The 21,863-nt window shown below is 38.6% G+C and overlaps 1 protein-coding gene across 1 annotated transcript in view; it reads left to right on the top strand.

Annotated features, from left to right (window-relative positions):
• Positions 1–20,626, top strand: part of tpo (thyroid peroxidase) — a 35,699-nt gene extending 15,073 nt beyond the window's left edge. Inside the window, exons 8-13 of the mRNA XM_023261188.3 lie at positions 3,263–3,518; positions 6,497–6,667; positions 15,115–15,352; positions 15,441–15,649; positions 15,765–15,938; positions 20,124–20,626. Of these exons, the coding sequence (XP_023116956.2) occupies positions 3,263–3,518; positions 6,497–6,667; positions 15,115–15,352; positions 15,441–15,649; positions 15,765–15,938; positions 20,124–20,137 (1,062 nt within the window). The 3' untranslated portion in view covers positions 20,138–20,626. The remainder of the gene's footprint in view (positions 1–3,262; positions 3,519–6,496; positions 6,668–15,114; positions 15,353–15,440; positions 15,650–15,764; positions 15,939–20,123) is intronic.
• Positions 20,627–21,863: the final 1,237 nt, after the last annotated feature.

Genomic DNA, 21,863 nt, shown 5'->3' with positions numbered 1-21,863 from the left:
ACCAAAAGACTCACTTCCAGGTCAGAGGTAGTCTGCAATTAGGCAGGAAATGAAGCACAACTTCAAATATAAAATAAAAACTCTTTTAAAGATTAGAGAGTTGTTAAAGAGTTGTGATGTGGATGCCAGTGGATGTGCACCTGCTTATACAGTGTGTTATTCTGCATGTCAGACACGGCATCAACAAATCTGTCAGACCATGAATTATGTTTTGGTCTGAATTTAAGATTGTGTTGGGTGATCATCCTGCTCACAGTTGAGGATAAATATCTGCAAAATCTTTTCTAATTCATTCACAAAAATACAGATGTTTTGGCTGGTTGGACAGTCCATTCATCTGTCCATTACTTTTACCCCCTTTGACTTTGAGGGACTAAAGCTTGTCCAATGTGACACTGAGCAAGAGACGGGTAACACCCTGGACATGAATATTTATTATCATCAAGCATTCCAGCTTATTACACCACCTTGTTGTAGCTTTTAAGTTTGGGTATGTCTCCTTTTATAAAGACAATGAGATAGGAATATTTTCTCCAAGACATGAGTTTTATATATTAGATGGAAGTTATTCGAAAGGGATTAATCTAGAGTTGGCTGTTTGAGGAGACCTAAAATACTGAGTCACTCGATCAGACATTTGTCAAGAACTGGAGATAGCTACCATAAATGAAAAAACTGATTGAAATATCTCTTTAATATCTTATCGAAGAAGTTTTATTGCCTCCCCGCCTTGTTACATCAAGTACACTTGCAAGGCAATTTACATTTTTTCAAAAAATGTATGGAAAATGCTTTTAGGATTGAATATGTCTCTGAGATGATGCTGAAATGCCCCTCAACCTCACCCAGACATTACCTCGCCCACACCAGGTCACATAGAGTATTAACAAACAGACAGTAGCTGTGTTTAAACACACAGAGAATCTCACTCTAGCTATTTGAAGAATATGGTTTTTGGTAGTGACAACAGTCATAGATAGGTCATCTTACTGAAAACCCTTCTGGGTACATTTATGCATCAGCCAAAGCTTTGCATTATTATTGAAATTATTGCATATTTCCCATGTATAAGCAGTAATCTGAACCTGCTGCTGAATCAGTAAGAGAAGCCCGAGGGAGCATGCAAGTGAAACTGTTCATACTTTCTTTCCAGCTGACTGTCTGTAGGCAGCCACTTGAAAACGTCATTGTATAGGACTTGCAGAACAAACAAATGGAAAGGTCAGATGCTATTTCAACACAGAGCGAAAGCCTATTATTTGCAGGAAAACAGGAAATAAAAATGATCAACTACCAACATCTGGTTCCATTCTGACTTGCGTTTCAAACAGTGCACAGCTGTGAAAGCCATTGCTTGTCCAGTCTGAGGTGCACAGAGGCAACATCAGTATGTTCTATTTAGTTTTAAAGTGGTCAGGACACAGCAGGGGAAAAGCTTCAACAGTCTGAAAAGCCTGACCTGGTTTGCTTAGAGCGTCTCAGTCCATTAACAAAGAGAGCAGTCGCTGAACAGCACTGTGTGTGTTTGTGAGCTCAGGTGCTAGAAAGTTAAATTCAGTGGAAAACAATTAGAAAAAATGAAAATTGTAAAAAGAAAAATGTTAATTTGCTCTTTGCTTGTATGAAGAGGGCACCCTAGAATGAACTGCTGCACTGCAAAGTCTGGGGGCTTCTGAAAACAGAAAAATTAAAGCAGCAAAAATGGAAACATCCTAACTTTTAGTACAGTATGTGTCACATCCCAAAAACTGGAGTCGACACTCCTTATGATGCAACTGGGTCACATAACAGGCTGAGTAGTAAACTGCAAGTCTCAAGCTGAATTGTATGGCTAAAATTAACAGAAACCAGATGAGAAGTTGAAGTCATTCTAAAAACATGTGCCATGCTGGAATGAAATGGTTACCTGAACTATGAAGTACTTGTGGTCTGCAGTCAGTCAATTTCTACAAATTGTAGTGCGACACTTGCGACATCATGCAAATAAATATTACATGGATGCAATCTTTTACTTCCAGCCATCTAGAAACACTACATGACTTACATCTAAGCGTATTATCAAAATATACTTTCAGTATCACATCCTTTTGTGGCTGGTTGCAGTGTACTTCATACATAGTCATGCAGCTTAATCCAGTGTTTCCCAGCCTCAGGGTTCTGCCCCCTACAAAGTGTCATCAGACATAACTGAGGGGTACTGATATTATTATTCGGGTAGGAAAGAAGATAAAACTAGTTCTGCTACACAAAATTTTAAGGGTAACATTGAACATTTTGACCTCCTTGGGCTAAGTTAAATAACTGTAGAGGTTGTGAGGCAGAATCAGCAAACATTTAATCTAAAATGTGACAAAGGGCCCCAATTTACATGATATTTTTTGTTAGGAGTAACAAGTAAAAAGCTTCAGGTTTATTCTGCATACAATGCAAAAATTAATAAAAAGAAATCCATTTTTGTCACCATTTTGTCTCACTAAAACTTCTTTGAATCATGTTCTTCTGTTGTCCAGATAAACTCAACAACTAAAATGTTGATACTCACGTCTGAGTGGAGTTCAGTTATCTCTGTAGGCTGCCTCCTGTGCTTTTTTTGCCGGGGGTTTCACCTCTCAGGCTGTCTCCAGGCTACCCCATCTGCCTTGTAAAGTTTGTCTGGGCCATATGAAGCCTAAGAGGAATACCTACATTAATATTCTAAACTCATCTTAGCCAGGTAACGTAGAAAAGTAAAGCTCTTCCTGCCTCAGCAACCTCCTCTTGAACCCATTGCCTTTATACTGAACACAGCTGTTGTTACATTTCGTCTAATCAGATCTACAAAGAAGTGAATTTAACCGTGCTGTACATTGAATTACACAATGACAAATCTGATCCTACTAATGTGTGTGTTAGTGCATGTGTGTGGGCATATTTGTGTGTAACATATGTTAAGATTCAGGTGCTGAGCTGAGTCCTTTATAAATAGTGAAGAGGGCAGATGAAACTCGCTGCAGTGATCCATGAGGGAACAGATGTGCAATCATATGTCCAAGAAGGGGAATGTTACAAAAATAGTCATCTCAGTGGGAATTCCACAGGGATTCCCTTTAGCTGAACGCAGACACGTTCACAATATATTGGTAAAACTTCCTTCTATCATATTTTGGATATTTTGGAATCATGCAATAGTAATACACAATATATGCCACATCACTTCTTAACAGAGCCTCTTTCCTTTTTTGTGATGTGATGCCCTCCTTCTCTCTTTTTTTTAAATTCCCAGATCATAACCATGAGAGATTATGTCCCAAAGATTCTTGGCCCAGATTCGTTTCATCAATACATTGGACCCTACATGGGATACGATCCGACTGTGGACCCCTCTGCCGCCAATGTGTTTTCCACAGCTGCATTCAGGTTCGGCCACGGTACCATCTCCCCGATCGTCAGGAGACTGAACGAGAGCTTCCAGGAGCACGAGCTCTACCCCAGCTTGAGACTGCACAGTACTTTCTTCAGTCCATGGAGAATAATCGAAGGTCAGTGTCAGTGCACTCTTATGAAGCTTCCTATTGGAAATAATAACATATCCTGCAAGCACACTAAACACAGCATAAAAAAGAAGTGGGGTGGGAGGGGGCCTCTATTTAGGTCAGCTACAGCACCGAAGTCTGTCTCAGTGTAATAACTGGTTGCTTGCCATTTCTGAGATTCACTAGACCGCTGACATATCTATAGCTACTGAGTATGAAAATCTGCACCTATATGTCACACCTAGTACATGACCTATACATTGTGCACCCAGCCACACGAGACACATTACAGAAGGTGTAATAATCTATCTTACAGGCTGCAGAGACCTTTCCAGTTCATCATCACAACATTACTTATTCATTACTTATTACTTACTTATGTAGCCCTTAATATCTGTCATATGTACATGATGCACTGTTAAAGGCTTACGTGTGTTGACAAGTTTATGGGAAATTCAGAGATTTATCAACATGGATCTTACTTTCAGTACTGCCTGATTCTAATTATGGGTCATTTTAACTTGTCAGGAGAGCTAGACTGCTGCAAAGAGCATATAATGTAAGAAGCATTCACTTGGATTTTTATTTCGGCAGTGTGACTTACATTTCTCACTATCTGCAATACTTTTTGCATGTTCCTTATCCTTCTTGTCTTTTACTGGTCAGCAACCCTTAAAGTTACATAATAATAAAAATAAGAGGAATGCAGATGTGGTAAAGGTTCATAATTGGTCTCATAATGAGTGTTGGGGCTGCAGTGAAATTCTTACTTAAAAACAACTGAAAGCTACAAAACAGATTTTTTGTTGTGTGCAGTTGAAAGAGCTTTTGAACTCTGACATCAAAATAATTAAGTTGATATTGCAAACTTCGTAACAAACTTTGCTAATTTACAGATCCAATTATCAGCAACACTTTTATTCGTTTTGAGCTATACTTCTGGCAAATTGGGAAGTTAAGTTTCATATTGAATTAAACTACATGTTTAGTTACTGATCTCAATCAACTCATGAGGGAAATATTCCACCTGTTTGCATTGAAAGGCTCCACTGTGTTAAGCAGCTATAGCCACTAACTGTGTCTGTTTAGTGTTCAGTGGGTTGTGTACAGTGTGAGTTTTTCCACTGAAGACACCTGCCCGCGGGGGTGGAAAATGATACTGTGAGAATGAACTAAAACACAAAAAGTTTTAGACTGGACAATTAAATACTGAGCTAAAAGTCATTACTGCTAATGGAAGCTGCACATTCAGGTGACAAATCTCTTCACGATACCAAAAATGTGTTAGTTGCTACCATTACCATGGAAACTCTACACTCCAAGTACCAAATTTAACACCAAAAATCATTAATCAAATCTTTCATTTACCAAAACCTGATGCACAACATTAGAATTACAGCTGCTCACATTATGAGCAATCATTACATTGGCCTAAACAAGAAAATTTTAGCCTTTGACAGCATTTTTGCAACAGATGTGGTTGTCACAGGTCACGAACAATAACTGCAACATTTCGGGATATTAACATTTTGACATATAGTCACAAAAAGTTATCAGCTAAAATGCTCAACTGGAGTTCTGTGCAGAGTATTTGAAGTGCTAAGATAGGTTGGAGTTGTTTCCTCCTTTCATTCCATATATCTCTGTAACACCATTTGCTTTTTGGCTTTTGGTTGTCTATAACTTGCCTCTGATCATCTTACACAAAGGCTAAACTTCTTCATAAGCAATTTTTTCTTTTTTTTTCCCAACAAGTCTCAGCAGACTTGTAGCTGCACCTGCACTCGCCGCCACCATCTCACATGTAGTTACATTTCAGTGGATCTAGTACTTAGAAGCTCTGCAGTACCTTCAGTACCTACTAATCATTTACTGAATTTAGGCATCGACTTCACACCAACATGTCTGTTCTCGTGGCATCCTTAGTGAATTCATCACTCTGACAAACCTTTCATATCGTCTCTTTCTAATTTCATGCTTGTGATAAAAAATAAATAAATCTCCAATCCAAAAAACTCCTCCATCAACATTTCGGCTGAGATATGTCTGGGTACATAGTTTTATGGATCTCCTGCTTTTGCTGCCTCAACCTCATGACAAGGTTACAACAAAGTCTAATCATTTCAGTCTCACAGCTCAGCTCCAATTCCACCATTCCACATCATGTATTATTGCAATAACAATCCCTGATGGTACAGCAGTTATTTGAACAATGTGAAGCTAGCTAACAATACATGGATTGTTCAGATCGCATCTTTCAAAACACATACCAGTGGCTGCTAAACTGTAAATAACTCGAGTGGCAGATAAGTCCATGGAGAAGGTTAAAGGTGCCAGCACATGCAGTCCTATGCACAATGATCCTTGTGCATCTCGGTGTATAATTCCTATCTGTGTGAATAAAACTGTGTTTATTCTTAACATTGTCTAGTTTACATTCAAATGGATTATGCCACCTTCACTTCACACCAGATGTTTTGCTGACCTTCAGACGTTGTAGTTCCTACTTCACTGCAGTAATACAGTGCTCGGTAGTCAGACCACCGAGCACCAAGCACATTACTTTTATAAAACGATGTATTGTTATGATAAATAGTGCATTCATCCCCAACAGTCTATTCATCCTATTTGCTCAAATGAAATTGTTTGGACACCAGCGAGCCCAGGGGAAGCAGCAAATCCAAGCCCAGGAGTGAGACACAAACCTGTTTTTTGAGCAGCAACAAAGAGCAATCCATCCAGAGAAAACACGACTCACCAGCCATATGTTGTTTTCCTTTTCATTTTGGTTAAGCCCTGCATTATATATAGGCTGACTTGGTAAAAATGAATTAGCATTCTGCAGTTTTGCGACATAACATTGGATGATGTTTTAGTTCTGAAGGGAAAAAAAATGTATGCAAAGCTGCAGCCTTAATAGCTCTGAATAAGCTAAAATCCATGTTTCATATTGGAAAAGTAGCCAATGCTGTGTTTGTGTCTAGGTGGGATTGAATCAGTCCTGAGAGGTATCATTGGATCTAAGGCATCAGCTGTTAAGGCAAAAATGCTGATGACAGAGGAGGTAACAGAGAGGCTGGTCGTCCTGAAAGCACCACAGCGCATGGACCTGGCTGCACTGAACATGCAGAGAGGACGAGATCATGGTCTCCCAGGTAAGAGCTGGGCTGGGAGTTAGCAGTGCTATTCAATACAACTGAGTTAATCCTTGTCAGATTAGAAAGACAATCACCAATCAATGCAATGTTTAATCCTGGAACCTTAAAAACCAGTTCCCTAGTCTTTCCACTTCGTCAGCACACTTCAGCACCCTGTGTTCATAAGTTTTTCTAGCAAAGCATCTGCCTGTCAAAACCATCCGTATTGTTTGTAAGTACTCTTGAGTAAATGACACTGACTCTTATTAGCTGTGCCTGCAGCTTGCTGATTCCTAATGACCTTTAGAAGTCAATGACATTGTACTAACACTGCACATAGTGTTCTAGCACAAAGCTTTGCAGACCTATAAGAACGAAACAACCAATACCAAAGCACATACTGGAAAAACACATGCAAAAGGAAAAAAATGCTCCAAAAAGAACTGCCATACCAGAGGAGCTTCAGGGCTAAATCTGGATAAATAAACACAGATGCTTTTGTTTAAATGCATTTTAATTTTGTTCTCTTGGAACATTGTTTTTTTTTCTGTCCTTGTCTTGATCTTTTTTTTTTTAATCGCTGACAGGTAAATCATGAAGCCTGATGGACACATTAAAGTGTCTGTAAAGTTGTTGCTTATCCAAATTGAACCAGTCAATCCCTTGAGCATCCCAGAGCATTTCTGGCAGTTCTTTTTGTAGCTAACAGCTCAAGGGTTTGGCATGATTTTTTTTTCAGGCTGGAGGGCATACAGTTCATAAAACTATGTATTATCTCAACTCAGATTAGTCAGATGTGTGCTCATACAAAACTACAAGAAACCATTTTGCTGACTGACAAGCTATTGATGTTGATTAAGCTTAGTTACACTCAGCTATCGCCAGTCAGCTTAGCTTTTTTTGAGGAAAGTGCAGCCAGAGGAACAGCATCCCTCCCAGGCAATTTTGAGCTTTTGGAAGGAATTTTGAAGAGAGACAGAGAATGAATCTGGACACATGCTACTGGCTAAACTGGACAGTAAGACAAAAGGCCTGTAATGTTCCTGCAGTATCAAGTCTTAACCTCTGGAAAGACATTGTACAGGATACAAGATGAGTCAGAAGCAACAAGCATAGTACCACTGATGTCTTACCAGAAGTTTGCCTAGAGAACAGGTACATTGTTCTGGATGAGGTACCTGTCAATGACCCAAATGATTCAGCGAGCATTAGCACCACTAGTTCAAAACCTACCAGTACGGACACAGCCTGTAAGACAGCTAAGCCCACCAGCAGGGTGCAAACTACAGGGAAGCCACTGGGAGCTTAGCTTTTCTTAATGAGACACAAGCACCCCTGAAAACATGATTAGTAGAATTCTGGGGAGGTCTCTGTATGCTATTCTTGCTGAGTATTTCTGTCTTCATCTCTGTTCGTGAGGATGGATCATCAGTAAAAATCAGCTATAATTGATGTTTGATTCCTACATGAGGGCGATTCATCATCAATTCACTTTAATAAAGACACCATATATAGAATATACAGCCATCATTATAGCATATACAGCCATCATTATGGCAGTGTAATATCATAAACTTTACTTACTTTAGCTCAAAAACAAAAAAAAACGTATTTGATTCCAACTGGTGTAAAAAAAAAAAAAAAAAAAAAACAAGCAGAAGAACCAACCATATCTCCATAGTACTACAAGCAGACAGCTGCAACTATGTTTTATCTCTTTTCTTATTCTCATAAATCATATTCTTAATATTCAGAATAGTGATAAATAAAAGACAGATCAAGTGCATTATAAACGTATCTGTCATTTCTGATGGTTACAACTGAAAAAGTGAGCTTGTTTAATATCTATATAGTTTACACACTACCCTCAAGGAGCATCTCTTGGTGGCATCTGGAGGTAAACAACAGACCAAAAGCCACTAAGGGAATACCACATTATCCAGAAGAACTGGACACTGGGGGAAAAAAATGGTAAAACAAGCAGTGACATGGTCCGAACAGTCCTATGATGGCACCTACCTGCCACTCAAAGTGGTCACACCCTTGATTATAGCATAATTGTGTACTTTAATACAATTTAAATAGTACAGTTGTCATGAACAGAGAAATTAGCTATAGATACTAAAACCATTTCTTTGTGCCAGGCTGAAAAACTGGCATTTTAACATGTGTATCTATGGGGATTCACTTGCTGTTGGAGCCAGCCTTAAGTGACCGTTTAGGAAATGCAGGTTTTGTTATTTCAATGTTGGCCTCATTTTTCGGCCATGGAGGTCGTAAATACCTGATTTTGTTTCATGTGCATGCTTTAAAACTTAGCTCCGCTGACCATTTTAATCAGCTGCTGGAGTGACAGAACATTACTGATTGGATGGGATTTGTTTGAAGAGAGTTGGGGGTCCATATTCTGTCAACTAACCTATGACATTACTTTGCTGGTATTTGCAAGAGTTGGCAAAACTTTGAAAAAGAACATCACTATTTTCTACCCAGAACAACAAGGACAATGCCATGGATCCTTCCCAGAACCCCCTCCCTCCCAGCCTCTTGGAGATATCTTAAACAGTACAAGCTAAGGATGCAGATTAAAAAGGATTGATGACATGTTACTATGTGACACCGCAAGTCCTTGCTTATCCAGACAAACCAAGGGCAATCTCCCTGTACTCAACATTACAGGGCATGTTGACATGCAAAGACAGATTGGTTCCTCTATCATCCCTCCCCTTTCAGCTTATGTCCTTCCCTGCTTACTACAGCTACTACAATCCTCCCCAAATAATGAAGAGCAGCTCCAATGTCTGCTGTTCCTGTTTTGACAAGAATCAGGATAACCAGAGCATAACCAAAGTGACTCAAAGTACAGCCACCTTATCTGACTCCAGTTGTGTGCACAGACTGTGTCACACGATGCCTTTAGTACACTGAACTTAGCTTCATTAAATATCAGATCACTGGGCGACAAGTTACTATTAATTAATGATTGTACTATCAAGGTTTGTCTTGATGTTATGTTTTAATAGTGCAGCAGCCTTCATAGAACCAGCTCTTCTAAACTTGGGAAAGAAGATAGAGTGGCCACTATATTACTGAGCATCTACAGGCCGACAAAATACACTGCAAACTTTTCTGATGGCTTTGCTAAGCTACCTTCGAGTGTATAGTGGGTCCTTTTAATATTCATGTCGATGGTCCCATAGATGGCAGTGCTAGAAGAACCTTTGTATGACTTGAATAGCTTCCTCTAACAGACTTTGTACAGAACAATGGGCATGTTTTAGTCCTAAAGGTTTCCAAAGGACTACATATTTTCTGAGGTTGTAGTGGCTATGGTTGCCCTTTTTATATACACACTGAGTGTTCTTTAAAATGACCATCTCTGCTGACGACAGCTTATTTAAAATAGGTAATATTTCAAACAGTTGCAGTCCAAAACATTATGCCCGTTTTAAATGCCATTGCGCCCTTAAGTGCCAAAGTTATCCCTGATAAGAAAAAACAACAAGGAGGAATGATTCTCTGGTAGAAGCTCAAAAAAGAAACATTCAGAACGCAAGTGGCGGAAAACTCCACGTTCATGATGACAGCTATGTAGAGAGACTTTAAATCTATAACTTGGAACTACAAAGGGCAAAGCAGTCCTTTTCCTTTGAGAAGCACGCATCTTATTCACTGTTGTTGACAGATTGACAAATCAAGTCATGCAATGGCTTTGCATCTTTTTTCACAGATCGAATTCAGAAATAACGCGAACAGTCTGTAATTCTGTCTCAAAAATAGTCATCTGTGTCTCCACGAGTCAAGTCAAAGCGCATAAAACAAGTTTCTCTGCACAATGAAAAACCTTCTTTGGCATCTGCTCTGAATGTTGTTTATCAATAGGAAGCGTGAGGGAAGTGAATTGTAGAGTAACTCAGCACAGTGTCAGGCGTCTGCCAGCAGATGTCTGAGGTGTTAAGCTGCCGGTGTTCAGTGTGCTGTCTGCGCGTGTTGAGGTTGATGAAAAATAACTTGTTTAACGGTGTCTCTCTCGTTATGTTTTCAGTTGCCGTTAGCCAAGTAATAAGTAAATAAGTAAAAAGTGGTGGAAACAGAGCGGAAACGCGGTGAAATTTAGAAAAAGGGAAAAAATTATTTCTATTATTTCTTATTGAAAACCAGATTAAAACATATAAGCTCAGGCTTGTAATGAGGTGATCAGTGTCTAAAAATGTCGCAAAAATAAAAGGGTGACAAAAATGAGCTAAAGAAAAGAACACCGAGACAAAGTAAAACTTCAGAGGTTGAAAAAGTTGAAGAAAACGACACGTGTCTAGACAAGAAAAAGAACATAGATGAGGCGTCAGGGCGGCTGCGTAAAAGAAGCCTTCAGGACGAAAGGAAAAAGCTAAGAGAGTGAGGAAAGGCGTTGTCCGGCTTTTTTATCCTCGGAGTGGTCTTCTCTCCGGGGGAGGGAAGGTTTCCCGCGACTTTTAGTAATCTCATTACTTTTTCTTTGTTCCCCAGACAGAGGACAAACTGCATTTGGCAAATCGAAGAAATATGATTATTTCAATAAAACCTTAACTTCGTCCCCATATCACCTACAGATGTGAATTTTGGATATGTGATAAAGGAACTCCTTACTGTGATTTTGGTATGCATGAAAACATAAAACAGATATTAGAAAACAGTTATTGAGTCCATGTATGTTTCAGTGTAAACATGAGTCTCAAACCAGGCTCTTCTTAGGCATGTAGCAAAAGTTTCATGGCTTGTCTTATCAGATGTCCTCCCTGCAGAGGAGGCTGGGTGCTTACATTCCTAAGAAAAGGGGGGTTGGACATGAATAAAGTATTGATCAAGAACATTCACAACTGTATGAGAGTCATTGTGTCTTTTTAAGTTGTGTTCCTCCAGAGTGTTAATGTCCTGTGTAAAGCCTCATCCCCCCACAGGAGGTCTGAGATTCACACTTAGCTGCAAAAGAAATGAATGTGACACAGTTTTCTCCGAAGGACTGTCAATGGTGTGGAGAAATCACAGGGGTCCTGCCGTAATTCACCTCTGACACTTAATGGAGTTTCTTTCCTGGGAAGTAGTAGGTTTCTGTCCTGTGTATCATTCAAGGTGACAGCTTTGTGTGGCTCTTGGTCCACAACTTAAGCAAAAAAAAGGATTTGTTATCTAGTTTTGCCTCTTCCTGGCATTCCAAAAAGAAAAGTCAAGTTGTGTCTGCTACAGAATGTATAAAAACTAAAGGAATAAATTAAATAATGCACAAAGAATGCTATGTACAGTGTACATAGTGTGGCAGCAACATATACATTCCAAAAATTTTATGTACAGACAGTGAGTATTGGAAACGGTGATGCAGAATGATGGAGCAGTTGTGAAAAATGCAACAGTGCTGTAAGAGCTATTGCCATCTTTAGCTTTTTAACTGGCGTGTCTGCAATGCATTTCAGTCCAGTGTCTCAGAAGGGAAGTAAATGTCTGACTGTGCAATATGGTACATGAATGTGTCTGTATGTAAGTTTGTGTATGGGGGAGAGGGCGGCAGAGTGAAGTCTCCATTATAGCGAGGTAGTTCAGGGTGGGGGCATGAGTACTGTATTGGATATGCTGAATATTCTCAGTCCCCTTGGAAAGTACAGCTGCTGTTGGGCTGTGTTGCTCAGGTGGGTGATATTAGACGTCCAGATAAGGTAATTCCTGATGTAGATACCAAAGAATTTAAAGCTGCTGACACGCTGCATCTCAGCCTCACAGATTTTTAGTGGTAGATGGGGTCCCCTCTCCTTCTTCATGTCCATGATCAACTCCTTGGTCTTACCTGTGTTGAAAGATAGGACGTTATTGTCACACAGTCACGCTCCTGTATGCAGCTTTGTCATCCTTAGTGATGAAGCTAGGGGGTGCTGTATGCATATTTTAGGATAGTATTGCTCTTGTGTGGGTGACAGTTGTGGGTGAGTAGTGTGTAGAGCATAGGACTGAGGACACATCCTTGAGGGATGCCAGTATTCATTATCACATTATTTGAGGTTAGATTTGCAATTTTCACAAACTGCAGTCTGCTAATGAGAAAATCTACCAGCCAGTCACAGAGTGGGGGGTCCAGGTCAAGGCTGAACAGTCCGGAAGTCTGTAGGAGAAGGACTGTATTCAAAGAAAAAGTGGAATCTATGAAGAGCATTCTGATGTAAGCAGCTTGGTTTTGTGATGGGGATACATGCAGAGCTGCCAAGATAGTGTCCTCAGTGGATCTGTTGGGACATTTTGCAAACTGTAGGATGTCCAGTGACTCAGGTGTATTACTCTGAAGCAGGTTGGGACTAGGGCTTGTAGACGGGACTGAAAGATGGAAGTGAAACCATCCGCCAGTACTGAAGCACACATTTTTATAGACATCACATATGTTGCTGGATGTAGGATCCAAGGTATCCCTGTGACTTGTGGAAAGATTGGCATGCTGATGATCTTTTGGTAGCACAGCCTGAAGATTGCTGAAGTCTCCCGTGATGCTAAAAACAACATCAGGGTGTGTTTTTTTTCTAAGCGCTGGTGACACTAAGAGGTGAACTAATGTTAGTGGAGGGGTAGCGCATGGTGGAATGTAAATTACATAAAAAAACATAACATTGAGTTTCTTTGGCAGGTAGAAGGGTCTGCAGATCAGCAGTCCCATGTCTAGGGAACAATTCTTCTTCTTCCACACCAGGTGTTGCCCACAAAAATGAACTCATTGTCTTTCATTAGCCTTACTGAAGGCAGCAGTGCAGTGTCCTCAGTGAATGGAGTGGACACCCAGCTGCACTGCTGAGTCTGCCACATGGGTAGACAGTCATGTCTCTGTGGATATTAGGGCACAGCAATCACTAGTGTCACTTACACTTCAGTGATCTCCTCCAATTGCCTTCTTAACTTGAGCACTGTGCTGGAGGGCTTTCTCTAAAAGAGTGGTTGCTTGGTGTAGAGCCAACAATGTAGTCCAGATGTGAAGGTATAAGACTAATGAATACTGTGTGTTGCAATGCCCAGCACTATTGTAAGTCAGCAGTATGCAATATTTATTGAAAGTACTTAATAAATAAAAAATATGATCAAAAACAGAAAGAAACACACACAGATGTCTGCCAAGGAGCTTGCCATTTTATCACTTTTTCACATAAGTCTACTTTGCACATTTTACCCTTTGATTGTGCAGCCTTGACAGAAATTAACATCGTACCCCAATACATGCAACCTTGACAACCTATCTGCAACCTTCTCCGAGAATATTTCAAATCCCAAAGCACGAGTTGTACTACAGATACCCAGTAGTTCTCCTCTGTTGGGCCTTTTTCTGTAGACTGTATTTGAACATCTCTTAAATAATTCAATCTAGATGCCTCATAATAAGTAACTATATGCACATATCAAATCTGCCTTTTATAGGGAAAGTCAATGAAAATTATGTTTTTCATCAATTTAATGCTTTCTTGGTTCAAAAGCTATTTCTTGGATCTCAGCTACAACAGACTGAATTTTGGATTAAATTTATCTGGGCAGTGGCCTGCCAAAAAGTTTTGGTTTTGGTATTAATGGATCTCGCCATGCAATCAACACATTCGACTTGACATATGTAAATACTGACAGGCTGGACAAGTGGGTGAATAGGCTTAATTAGTTTAAATCAAGCCAGAGACTCCTTTGGGTCAATTGGAAATTGTGAATCTGAGCATACAAAATCACATGTGGAGGTCCCAAAATACCCATCCTGGGACTTGAGTGGGACTATCCAACATCTGGATCACACGCAGATACCATGGTGTAATAACTTCTCTTAGATGCAGATGAGACACAAGTCTACACAACAATGACTCTATGTAACTGCAGGCCCTAGTAATTGCTGAGAAATTGTTGACGAATACATTTTAAAATCCAGCTACTTGTCTGTAAAGCACTAGATGACTTCATCTCTGATTTACTTGCATGTTACAAAGCATCCAGACGCCTCTGGTCATCTGAGACAGGATTATTCGGTTTTGCAGCATTACAACCGAGCAAGGTGAAGCAGCTTTTAGTGCTTAGCTCCCCACATGTGGAACAAGCTTCATGAATAACTGAGGTCTTCTGCAACTGTCAGCTCATAAAAAAACATCTTTTTTAATAGATTAACTATTTATTTGCTTGTTTTTGCTTTAGTTTCTGTTGTTGTTGTTTGCTTGTGTGTGTGTTTTCTTTTTAATCTCGTATTTAATCTCTTTTATATATATATATATATATATATATATATATATATATATATATATATATATATATATATATATATATATATATATATATATATTTATATTTATATATATATATATATATATATATATATATATATATATATATATATATATATATATATATATATATATATATATATATATATATATATATATAAAATAAACATACTCACTATTAAATAACACTGTGCTGACAATACTTTTCAGGATACAATAAGTGGAGAGAATTCTGTGGACTGAAGCACATTAGGACATTGGATGATCTCAAAGAGGTTGTGGGAGACAACACGGTTGCTGAGAAGATACTAAATTTGTACAAACATCTTGACAATATCGATGTTTGGCTTGGAGGACTAGTTGAAAAAGTATTGCCTGGCTCTAGAACGGGACCTCTCTTTGCTTGCCTGATTGGAAGGCAGATGAAAGCACTCCGTGACGGTGATAGGTACATTAACATTTGTCCAGTTGAAGCAATGAAATGAAATGCTGTTTTCAGTTAAAACATATTGAGATTGACTATTTTTACTTTTCAGGTTTTGGTGGAATGCAGAGGGTGTGTTCACACAGCAACAGAAGAATGAGCTTTTAAAAATTTCCATGTCTCGTCTCATCTGTGACAACACTGACATAAAGGAAGTCCCTTATGATTGTTTCATATATGGAGAATACCCATCTGATTATGTCCATTGTGATTCTGTACCATCAGTGAATTTGGAAGCTTGGCGAGAAGAGGAGAGTCTAGGTGGGCCTGAGAGACTGGTGGACTAATCCTTGTCCTATTATTTAAAAAATCATTCCTTTGAATTTTATTGTTCGACTGCATATTAAAGTGCAAAACTTTTATCACTCAATTCCAGACTTGCAGCAGTGTGGCTCTCCAGGAACAATAGCAAATGGGGATTTTATTTTGTCCTCTGCATCTGGCCAACTGGTTGCTTTGTACTCCTGTTACCATGGTTTCAAATTACAAGGTGTTGCTGCTATTGTTTGTGACGGATATCGGTGGAGTGGTCAGCCCCCACAGTGTACAGGTATGTGAACTATTTTGACATGGGTTTGGTTGATGGTGTTTGTTTGTTGTGCTGTGGAGGAGTTTATCATAAACAGGAGATTTTATCGTCAGCCCGTTAACATCATGTCCTCACTAAATGAACAGCTGCATGTTAAAATATAATGTAATAGATATATAGATCCATTTTTGTCTGATTTGCTTCAGCACTACAGACATCCCTCTGCACATGCTGTATATACTGTATGCTCAGACATGCAGTACTGTTGTGTTTCTGTTGAGTAGGACGTTGCTGCTCTCTGCTGGTTCTCGTTGAGTAAGGGAACTATTCCAGTAGGAAATACATGGGTAATAGGTATCTTTTATGATTTGCACCAATTCCCAGAAAGTCAGTGTTTCAGTACAGTCATGAAATTGCATTTTTTAAATCCTCTATTACATCAAAAATCTGGATACGTTTTGAATGGCACCCAGGTTTTATGTAGACAACAAGTTTTGAAGGAGTCTAACCTATCTTTTAAGCAGTCAGTTACGGTGTCAGGAGTAAAAATCACTCTGCAGACTCCTGAATCTTATTATAGACAGCCACTCAATCACAAAGAACAGAATGTCTTGTCACATTTTGTAAAGTGTGATCGCTGTATTCAGGGCAGGAACTGTTTTGAGCACTTTTTCTCAATAGAGTTTTTAAGTATTTGTGGGAATGGGGGGGTGGGAGGGACTGATCAATCAATCAATATTAACACCAAAGGGAGCGCTTTGCACACACTAAAGAGAAAAAAAAACAAATTTTAGACCTTTTCTTTCTATTCTGTCATCTTGATAGAGCAACTAAATTCTTAAAAAATGATTAAAAATGTTTTACATATTTTTGAGAACATCTTCCTTTAATGCTGGAAATGTTCCTGTTACAATGAGAATACATTGCTATGCGAGACAGCATATGTTGTTATGAAATGTCTTTTTTTTTTTTTTAACAACAAGGCAAAGTGGAAAAAAAATAGGCCGTTTGGCAATTAGCACAGAGATCGATTTGATTAACTTGACTTGCTCTTTGGTTTTCAGTGATATTGAAAATCAATAAGCATTGATGTCACTAAGCAGTGTCAGTGGATCTATCATTAATATATCAATACTGGTCAGGCCTCTTAAGGTCATTCACATTGTACACACAAAACTCATCTTGATGTACTGGGGGGTTGTTGTAGCATTTGATCCAGAAACAGCAAACACTGATTATTGGCTTTTCGTCTCCTCCCTGTTGAACTGGCAACATCACATCAACTTTCAAGGCTTTCAAGGCAAACACTAACCTGCATCAATTAGTGTGTATAATATAAGCAATTGAACCTATTACTTGATACTTATTATTGATGTACACTACCAGTCAAAAGTTTGGACACACCTTCTCATTAAGTGCTTTTTATTTATTTGTATTGTTTTCTACATTGTAGATTAATACTGAAGATTAACACGTTTTTATTGACAGCATAATTCCATATGTATTCTTTTATAGCTTTGATGTCATCAGTATTAATCTACAATGTGTAAATAATTAAATAAAAACCAAATATATGAGAAACTTTTGAATGGTAGTATATATTCAATGTACTGTGTCTCTCCCAGAATAAGTTATTCCATAATTCTGAGTAAAAACTTTCTTATTTCTGTCTCATCAGATAAATTGGGGTTTGACTGAAAGAACTGAAAAAGCAAGTAACTCAACGTTTAATGCAGTGATATTCAACTTATGGCTCATGAATCAAATCAGGCCTGTGACAGGAGGTTAGCTGAACTGCTGACTGTTCTCTTATCACAATATTAAAAAAAAAACACACAAGGATTTTTCTTTGTTTATATGATAAATGTTGAATAATGTCCGAAGTCATTTTCATGAAAGACAAGTCATTGGCATTTTAAAGTTTATTCATTTTATCTGATAAACATTATTGTTTGTTTATAACTGGCCCCTGACCTCCAGTCATTTTGCAAAAGTAGCCCCTGAGCAAAGGAAACTATGAATGGCTAAATGGCCTAAAGCAACAATTTCAAATTTCAGGATATAAGCATATTCACTTCCTCCCTGAGAGTTTGATTAGAAAATTGATGCCACTCTCATTTCTGGCCACTTAACATCTGCAGTTCTGGAAAGACTGGAAAACAGGAAAAATAACTAACCCAGCTCTGTCAGACCTTGTCACTTTGGGTTTTTCAGGCCACAAGTAATCCAAGATATACTGTAACAGACTCATGAAAAAAATGATATGCTGTCATTTTCATCCATTGTCTGTATGGATGTGACAGACAACATATTTTGTGTGTTATTTCGGCAGTTTTACAGGTGCTAGAAAGTAGATTTTGTACATAGTTGCTTTAGCTGTTTCCTGCTTTTTTTTCGTCTTTGTGCTCAGCTAAGCTAAACAGCTGCTCACTGTAACCTAATATTGTGTTGGTCCCCCTTCTGTTGCCAAAACAGCCCTGAGCCATTGAGGCATGGACTCCACTAGACCCCACGAAGGTGTGCTGTGGTATCTGGCACCAAGATGTTAGCACCAGATCCTTTAAGTCTTGTAAGTTGGATTGAGATCTGGAGAATTTGGAGGCCAAGTCCACACTTCAAACTCGTTGTTGTGCTCCTCAAACCCTTCCTGAACCATTGTTTGTGTGATATGTGATTCATCAGACCAGACCACCTTCTTCCATTGTTCCGTGATCCAGTTCTGATGCTCTCGTGCCCATTGTTGTTGATTTCTGCAGAGACAGGGGTCAGCATGGCCACCCTGACTGGTCTGTGGCTATGCAGCCCCATACACAACAAACTATGATGCACTGTGTATTCTGTACATTTCTATCAGAACCAATAATAACTTCCTCAACAATTTGAGCAACAGAAGCTCGTCTGCTGGATCGGACCACATGGGTCAGCCTTCCTCCCCACGTGCATCAATGAGCCTTGGCCACCAATGACCCTGTCATCTGTTCACCACTGTTCCTTCCTTGAACCACTTTGGATAGATACTGACCACTGTAGAGCAGGAACATCCCACAAGAGCTGCAGTTTTGGAGGTGCTCTAGTCCAGTCATCTAGCCATCACAATTTGGCCCTTGTCAAACTCACTCAAATCCTTACGCTTGTCCATTTTTTCTGCTTCTAGCACATCAACTTTGAGGACAAAATGTTCACTTCCTGCCTAATATATCCAACCCACTAACAGGTGCCATAATGTAGAGATAATCAGTGTTATTCACTTCACCAGTCAGTGGTCAAAATGGTATGCCTGATAGGTGTGAATACTGATAGGAGAATTGTTTGGAATTAATAGTCTGGCACATATCCCTACAAAAAACTCCACATGTCATTTTCACATATTGTTTTCTGTACAGATGTAGCAAATAAAAAAGCGTGCTGATTTCTAAACTTTATAGGTGCTAGACTGAGCATGTTGCTACTTGTTAGACAGGGTACAACTGTCTGTAACCCATTTTTTAAACTTTATCTCTGTGTTATGAGAGTGATGTCAGTCTTCTCATCTGACTCTTAGCCAGAATGCAAATAAGCATATATATCAAATTATTGCTTTAATTAAAGTGGCTCAATACCAGCTTAATTTAAGAGTAGTATATTTCACTAGAAGCTAGGCCAAGAGACCACATTAGGCTTTTAAACTTTGTAAATGCGATGGTAATTTCAATTGTCATTGTCTAGAAGCCTAACAGACACTTTTCTGTAATGGTCACAACAATGACAATTTACTTGGTGTCCTAAATGGGAACCAGAAAGAAGTTAATTACACAAAATACTGTACTATATAGCGGTGTTCACTGAATTAAAGTCACTGAACCGTTCTGTAATAATACCTTATAAATACTGAAGATCTTCATGTGTGGAAAACTTGGAAAAAATGTCAACAGTTTGAGAGACCTTTACTAAATGTGGCGCAGTTGGGAAAAAAAAAACTAATTTTATGCAATCTGTCAAGCTGCTGAAATGACTTTTGTCAATGAAATTTGACAAAGATATCAAGTACTATTTTAATTTATTCTGGTAAGTTGGATGCTCAAAACTACAACTGTCAGTCTTTGAAAGTTTGTAAGTTAAAGCATGAGAGACGCTCACAGTATGGCATAGTTGAATGAAATTGACTGCTTTCAGTATTATGCTGTGTGATATTAAAAGAACCATGTTTTTCTTTTCTTTGTTTTTCAGGGAGTCATCTCTAAATCGTCAACAACGCAGCAGATCCAGAAATGCGTCGTAGCTTTAGAACCAAGCTCAGGGAAATGCTGTTTTCCTTGTTCTCTTTATCTGTCATTGATGATTTTGTTGATTCAGTCTGTTTTCTGAAACACTTTTCAAAATTAAAATGTGTTCAAATTTTAATGATAATATATCTCATATCAACTCTAAATTCTCTGTAGGTGTGAATGCAAGTGTGATTGTTTGTCTGTTTATAGCCCTGCGATGGAATGGTGACCTGCCCAGGATGTCCCTCACCTTCACCCTAATTCAGCTGGAATAGACCCAGCCCCCCCGCAACCATAATGAGGATTAAGTGGAGTATACATAATGGATGGATGGATGGATGGATGGATGGATGGATGGATAGATGGATATCGAATATCTTGTAACCTGTTCAAAATTTGGTAGACTTTTATTCTCTCTCATTAGCAACAGTTGAATTTAGATAAATAAAATATATATACATATAAACAATATTAATGTTTTTTGTTGTGCTTTTCTTACCTGCACAATTTCTATAAGACATTAGAAATTCCTTTTTTTGCCCAGTTTTTACTGATCATTTTCTAAGCTGATTAAGTTATTTCAGATAAAAACTACTGCAATTATAGCAGCTGCAACACGAGTTTGCAGCTGGCCAGTAAAAACAATAAAAGACCTTTCCTTGTCAGAATTTGGGGAAATTGCACATGTTACTGAATACTTACAAAAGTACAGAAGAGGCTGAGAATACAATGGTCTGCCTTGTGGCGTGACCTGAATGCTGAATTACACAGGATGTATGTTGCTTGGCAGTACATTTGATGGATGCTTGTTCAATTTCACTTGAAGTGGAGGAGGCCTGGGAACTAAACCCAGGAAATAAATCCCATACATAAACATAAAATCATTTAAGCAGACTTTTCACATATTGGTACCTCTGAAGATTGAGAATAACACATTGATAAAAGACTGAAAAGTTGTGTCTTTGTTTGAGCTGCAGTAACATTTGATTTCTTATGCTTGCTGATTCTCTGCTTGGCTCACTCTGTCTTCTTTTCATTCTAGGCTAGCCAGGAGGCTGTAGTTTAAACAACATTAAAACATATTTCAGCACTTTGTGGTAAGACAAGGCACTGGACAGACCTGCATTAACACAGTGCAGGAGGCTGCACTGATGGATGTGTGAGACAGAATGAAGCATGAGCCAGACTTCGTAGCTCCTATAAAAGTTTAATTTTACAGAAATAAGTTAAAGTTCGGCCTGATTAAAGGCACATCAGATGACAGGCGCAATGTGAGAAAGTAAATGGAATTTAAGAAAACAGCACTTCATCAGATTTCACCAGTGACACTGCATTTATTTTCATAAAAAAGGATGGAAATATAGTGAACACAAAGAAATGTCAAAGGCAACTGAAAACAGAAAGACAGAAAATACAGAGAATATAACCAAATACAATACACGCATTTAAATATTGGGGAAAAAACAAAATACAGAAAGCACACCTAAATATTGAAAACACAGCTAAATACAGAAAATACTTAAATATGCAAAAAACAAGCTGCAAAGATCACAGGAATGGTGCTGGAAAATGAGCTAACAAGGGAGTCTTACTTTGCTTTAACATTTAGTTTTCTATATTTGCAGGAGGTTTAAGTGTTTGGTTTTGTTGTTTTGCAGCATTTTTTCTAAATGCTGCATCTGTGTTAAGAAATTGGTAAAGA

This window comes from Amphiprion ocellaris, chromosome 20, assembly GCF_022539595.1.
Source record: "Amphiprion ocellaris isolate individual 3 ecotype Okinawa chromosome 20, ASM2253959v1, whole genome shotgun sequence".
NCBI lineage: Eukaryota > Metazoa > Chordata > Actinopteri > Pomacentridae > Amphiprion > Amphiprion ocellaris.
Note: the sequence above shows the minus strand (reverse complement) of the source record. Positions and strands in the feature narration are given on the sequence as shown.